Source organism: Borostomias antarcticus (genome assembly GCF_949987555.1).
Source record: "Borostomias antarcticus genome assembly, chromosome: 14".
Classification (NCBI taxonomy): Eukaryota; Metazoa; Chordata; class Actinopteri; order Stomiiformes; family Stomiidae; genus Borostomias; species Borostomias antarcticus.
This window is the reverse complement of record NC_140247.1, coordinates 17215063-17221489: the sequence shown is the minus strand read 5'-3', so window position 1 is coordinate 17221489 and position 6427 is coordinate 17215063. Positions and strand designations below refer to the sequence as shown.

Below are 6427 nucleotides of genomic sequence, written 5' to 3'. Positions count from 1 at the left end.
TATGAGAGAAGCATTTTGCACTTTTCTACATTTTTGCACATTTCAGATGAGTAAGTGACAGGGATTGCATTATGATGACGACTGCACGTTACATTAGTAATTTAGCAGACGCTTTAATCCAGAGCGACTTACAATAAGTGCATTCAACGTAGGTAGTCAAGAGAACTACTAGTCGCCAGAAGTCATAAGCCTGTCTCCTTTCTAAACAAGCCTCTAAGAGCTTCACCAGTGCTTAAGTAAAAGCACAAAAATGAAAAAATACAAATACACCAATTGTGATAAAGGATGACACCAATCGCAATAATTAATTTTTGTGACAAGTGGCCCTTGTGAAACACACCAGCCCAGCAGCACAGACACCCGACAGAGAGAAGGGCAGCAGGAAGCAGATGAGTAACCAGGTGAACACACAGGCCAAACCAGACAGGCAGCATGGAAGCGTCATGGCCGCTTTGCAAATGAGGTCACTTGAGACGACAGAAACACACGGACAGTGGATTTACCTCGTCGCCTGCCATAGCTCCTGGCTGCATGTAAAACAAGACAGAAAACCCTTCACACCATTTCTCAACAGCACAGGGTTATGTCACAATCAACCCCCTTCCCCTCCACACACACACACACACACACACACACACACACACACACACACACACACACACACACACACACACACACACACACACACACACACACACACACACACACACACACACACACACACACACACACACACACACACACACACACACACACACACACACACACACACCACCTCTACATGAACTACCCGGCACAAACTACATTGCTACATACTACACGGCATGAACATGTGATGTTTACATACCATTCATAGGTAGGGATCCGTCTCCACCCTGATGAGGGAAACCATAGCGACCTGCAGGGGGCGGGGTTGGGGGAGGGTGGACAAGAATTCAGTTACAGACGCAGGAGTCCTGATCACCTCCACACCCGTCTCTGTCTGTCAGACCACTGATCCCACAACCCCCCCCCGCTAGAACCTGCAGCCTGTCTGTGATGTAGGAGAGTGGTTGGCTAATCTTCAAAAGGTAGCCTATCAAGATGCATTAAGAGGGTTCTTACTGAATTTGCAATGGATAGTAAAAAAGGATCCGGTCGTGGAAACAGGGATGCATGACTCAACCGTTGCAAAATGATCACACGGAAAAATGTCCTTGAACAGAGCAGTGGTATTTTCTTCCGGATTAAAAACTTCAAAGATGGGATGCGACAAAACTTTAAATTCATGTTTAATTCATAGCAGAAAGGGAGGAGGAAGATCAAAGTGCCAACACAGCAGGAGTATGGCAGCTGTGTGTGCGTGTGGTTAGAACAGACTAATCATATATAGTTCCCCAATGCTTCCATCACTCCCACGGCACACTAAACCATACTCTAAATTCATATCAGGTTCTTCCAACAGATCTCCGATCCTCCTGGTAAACACCCCCCTCCATTTCTAACAGATTCTGTACGTGTGTGAGAAACCAACCTTTCAAGGAGTCCTGTTCAGCCCTCATAATGTCGATCAGGGAACTCTCCAGGGAATGCATGCTGAATCCATCAAAGGACCGGGTTCTCTCCTGCTGAGACCGAGAGGAACACTACCATTAGAACTCCGTGTTTCCAACCGAGAGCGTTCTCCTGAGCCAGGACCTGCAGGTGTTAGAACAACCCTTGACAGTTTGTTGTTGTGGTACCTTTAGTAAGAATAAAACGTGTCGTTCCAGCTCCTTGGCTGGCGCCTGGATCACCCGACCCCGCCTTCATTACAGGCAAGCCGAAAGCAGGAGCCAGGACGCTTGAAAGCGCTTCGTTAATCAGCCCAGGACCGTGACCCGTGGCTTAGAAGACAGCGTGTTGTCATGGTGATCTACCCCTCCACATGGACATGTCACAGTAACGGTCATAAACCGAAACTAGCCTCTTCTTGAACCATTTCTATTAATCTGCTGAGAGATCTCTACACACACAGATAATCTGCTGAGAGATCTCTACACACACAGATAATCTGCTGAGAGATCTCTACACACAGATAATCTTCTGAGAGATCTCTACACACACAGATAATCTATTAATCTTCTGAGAGATCTCTACACACACAGATAATCTATTAATCTTCTGAGAGATCTCTACACACACAGATAATCTATTGTTTCTGGCTTGAGCTCTGGTATCAAGAGCACACTGACAAATGCACTTCCCTACAGCCCAACCCCCGGGCATACTTGAGATCAGAGTGGACTGGACAGGTGTGTGCAATATGGCTGCAATACCAAACCGACCAATCAGAGTACAAGATGGAGCCACTAGTGACCACATTGCTTGTTTACACCTGTCAAAACCTGTCGGACCTCCACAGTTGTGGGCAAGCATATGGGCTCAACTAGCAGAGGCCCAACTGTCTTAACACTTCGTTTGTTCAAAAAACAAAATGTCCGCCCTACCACGTCAGCCAATTCTGATCATCTTGGATCAGAGATAGCCTCAAGAAAGGAGGTAAGGAAGGATGAATGGACAGATAGATGTCTTGTTAGGTGTGAGGTCACCACACAACACTGTGCCAACATGCCCCTCTAGACCCCTCTCGACCCCTCTAGAAGCTCTGATCAAACCAGGACAAGAGGAAGGCCATGCTATTACCAGATCAGGCCAATACATGTTCCTACTAGGTCTGATGATCTCAAAGATAGCACTTACCTGCATGCGCCACACATCAATCTGGAAGACTGTCTCGATCTTCACAAACGAGATCAGATGCTGTACTATACACATCTCTAGCCTGTTTCATTTTAGACTTTCTAATTTCTTTTTTTTTCTTTTTTGGGGAATGTACAACACAATAATTTAATCACATTGCTTGACATTATGATTAAAAACCAGCATTATCTCATGCTAGTGGGCACACGGGTACTGTGCTGGGGGAGATGGTGGAACGGGGCCATTCATTGGTTTTCATGGTGAACGTCATCCATTTTGTTTCCACTGGGAGTCCCCATCTTCTCCTGGCTCGCCAGCCTGGCAGGTTGAATACGTGGCGCCAGGCAGCCCTGACCCAGCAGTCCTTACCTGGAAGGGGAAGACGTTGTCGCTGCGGCCCATGCTGTCCTCCATCCAGCCCTTGTGGCTGAAGCCGGAGCTGTTGCGAGGGTACTTCTGGGAGGGCACCTGAAAAATGACCATCATTGACATCAAAACAAAACAAAAGTGATATGAATGGAAGAGACTATCCTAGCCTGAGCACTGTGCATGCACCACAGTCGTCTATGGTGACATGTGATACTTCAGAAAGCACGGTGCCAGAGGAAGACGAAGGCGGCCGCTCTTATAAGGCCGGGCATAACGCCCGAAGCACGCGGCAGGCGCTGCGCAACGGGTTCTATGACAGTGAGAGAACAGGGTTAACTGGGTAAGGTGTTGCGCAATGCGCCACGCGCTTTGGCCTCAGGGATGTTCTCTTCACTGCCCCACTAGGTAAGAGGCATGATGACTTTTGACCCCTACCTGGTTAATAGGTAAGAGGCATGATGACTTTTGACCCCTACCTGGTTAATAGGTAAGAGGCATGATGACTTTTGACCCCTACCTGGTTATTGGGGAAGGACTTCTTCAGGGGGGAGATGGAGTTGAGGGCCGTCACTGCTCCGTTGAGGCCCCGGCGGTACTCTCGGACCCCCTGCGAGCCCCCCCAACCCCCATAGCCCCCGCCCGGGCTCCAGGAGGTGGAGGTGGGGGTGGAAGGGCTCTGGTAGCTCCCCCAGGGAGAGGGGGGCTTATTCTGGGCAGGGGCGAGGTGGGGCAGCTGGGTGAAGGCTGTGGAGCGGTGGGGGTGCGGGGGGAAGGAGGGCGGGGCGGGGTGGGGGCTGGCGGGGGAGCGGCGGTGCTGCGGGGGTACCCCCTGGCCGTGGGGGTGGTAGTGGTGGGGGTGTGGTGGCGGCGGCGGGTGGTGCTGGGAGACCGGGCCGATCTGGGGGGAGAAGCTGCCGCCGGCGCCGAAACCGGGCCCGGCGTGGTGGGAGAAGTTCTGGAACAGCAGGGGGGGGCCGTTGGCGTTGAAGAACCCCCCCACGTCCTCGCCCCCCACCAGGGGGGACGGGTTGGACGGGGTGGCGGGGGACCAGTTGTTGAAGCTGGTCAGAGAGGAGGAGGAGGTGGACTGGGCACAGCTGGTCCCGATCCCCAGGCTGTCCTGGTAGTCGAAGCCCCCCAGCACCGGGGACTCCATCCTCAGCTTGTCCTTCCCCCCGCTGCTCTCCAGGGACCCCTTCTCCAGCGAGCCCTCTTCAGGCAGGGCGCCCTCCAGCTCCCCCAGGCCTCCCCCGGCCTCCTGCTGCCCCGGGGACAGGGCCTGGGGCTGCGCCTGGGACTTCTCCTGCATGTCCTGGAGGTCCAGGGCTTTGGACTTGTCCGACTCAAGAATGTCATCTTGCATGTTCGAGTGTGGGGCTACGGCGGAAGGGAACAGCCAGGCGCTGCCCCCATTGGTGGAGGAGCCGTTGCTGACGAAGGCCGGGGGGCTGGGGGGGTTAGGGGGGAGGTGGTGGGGCTGGGGCTGGAGGTGAGGGGGGATCCGAACGGGGAAAGCAGATTTATTGCCACTGCTGTTCTTGACCAGGACTCCGAACCCGTAGTCCCCCATTTATGAAACCCAATAAATCCTAGTCGGACTTTTTGTCTTTCTTTTGGTCTGTGTCTTCTTTTTCCTGGGGGGGGAGACAGGCAGGAAGGCAGGAGGACATTAATGCAAAAGGCTGTTACACCACATTTGGTCTGGCCTCAAAAACACAAGCCAACTGCAGTGACTTTGCTACGGCTGCAGTCTGCCTGGCTGGTCCCGTGATGTAATCAATGAGATTAAATCATTGACTCGCTTAGCCACGGCCTAGATGTGATATCACACTAGCATAGCAGGCCGCCACGGAATACACCCAACCTAACCTGCGTAGGCTAACTGCGAAAGCAACCAAATAGCCTGGCTACAGAGTAGCTGACGTCTCCAAAGGTCGTTATGTGGCTAACAGCAAAGCTAACAGCTGCTTCGCTACCCTACATGTGCCCCATTAATCATTCGATTGCACTTGATCAATTTTAGCGTCGGTCAATGCACTGCAATGTCTGTGTATGCTCGATCGCTGAAGAGGGTAAAGACACGAGCACATACCGAATATCTGCCTTTTTCTGCAATGACCTCCTCCGACGCTACCATTTAAATAGAGGAAAATTCTGGTGACGTCTCTTGTCTGTTCTGAATCTAGGGTAGTTCCCCCTTATACAAGCGGCGAGGCTGGGATAAAAGCCTACAGTAGATACATTGTAGCCGATTTGCAAGACATCGAAAGACCGATTGACGCAGACTGGCAACAATGTGTCGGTTGTTGTGTCAGAAAATGAGAAGCGGAACACTGACCAAAATGTGCACGGATAGCAGCAGCCGCAAATGGTGTATGGCTCTTTAAACGACCTCGTCGGTTTCGTGTCCTGTATGTTCAATGTCACACAGCCTTCCAATCGTTGTCATCATCGTTTTTTTAGATTTCAAAGTACGAATATAAACCTTAGTGCTACTAACGGTACAACATCAAATCCTATGTAATTGATAATGATTAGATCTTATACCTCTAGTTTGGTGACATGACCGTATCGTTTCTTGACGGAGGCATATTTCAGCTTTTTTCCATTTTCTGCATTTACCAGTCAGCCGGTGTAAATGGGTCTCTTCTCTGCGATGACAGCTGGGCCAGTCGGGAGACACTTCCGTCTCCTAGCCCCGCCCCGCCCCGCCCCGTCCACCAGCCACCATGCCAGGGTTTCCCTCTCCAGCCCCGCCCAGCTGCACAGATGAATCGCGTTTAATTGGATATTTGTTAGGAGACCACGCCCATTCCACTCCCCCGCAATGAATTGACACAGGCGTAAAGACGCTCTCCTCCCAAATAAGGATGTCTAGAAATTCGTGGGAGGAGTCTAGACTTCCATCACTTTACGTGAAAATACAGTACTGTATATAAAATACACACACACACACACACACACACACACACACACACACACACACATATATATATATTATAGTTTATTTAATTCACAATCGCAGTTTACACTGAAAAAGATTGCACAATTTACAAAAGTAGCTAATATAAAAGGATACACATATTAAAAGACTAAATACAATTTAAAAAATGATATTACACATTATCACAAAAAATGACCATCCAGACATAAAATGCTAAACATGTCACAGTATACACACAGAGATCTATACACACAGAGATCTATACACACAGACACACACACACAGACATGACAAGACCTGGGGACGATTATATAGACTTATTATAAAGTCTGACAGCTGTGGGCAGGGTTGATGTCCTCAGACATCTCGTCCGGCAAGGAAAGTCTGTGGTGT

The 6427-nt window shown here is 50.3% G+C and overlaps 1 protein-coding gene across 4 annotated transcripts in view; it reads right to left on the bottom strand.

The window, feature by feature from the left end:
• LOC311317983 (cytoplasmic polyadenylation element-binding protein 4-like) overlaps nt 1–5735 on the bottom strand; it is a gene marked incomplete at its 3' end in the record, with an annotated part of 10634 nt that extends 4899 nt beyond the window's left edge. Inside the window, exons 1-6 of one of the 4 annotated variants that reach the window (XM_084449141.1) lie at nt 5638–5735; nt 3608–4724; nt 3091–3189; nt 1514–1607; nt 848–898; nt 504–527 (exon numbers count right to left, since the gene is read on the bottom strand). In XM_084449141.1, coding sequence (XP_084305267.1) covers nt 504–527; nt 848–898; nt 1514–1607; nt 3091–3189; nt 3608–4660 — 1321 coding nt within the window. In that variant the 5' untranslated portion in view covers nt 4661–4724; nt 5638–5735. Of the gene's footprint in view, nt 1–503; nt 528–847; nt 899–1513; nt 1608–3090; nt 3190–3607; nt 4725–5182; nt 5316–5428; nt 5469–5637 lie in introns of those variants that run through there. The other 3 variants (XM_084449144.1, XM_084449142.1, XM_084449143.1) reach the window with 3 other exon arrangements.
• Between the last annotated feature and the right edge of the window lie 692 nt (nt 5736–6427).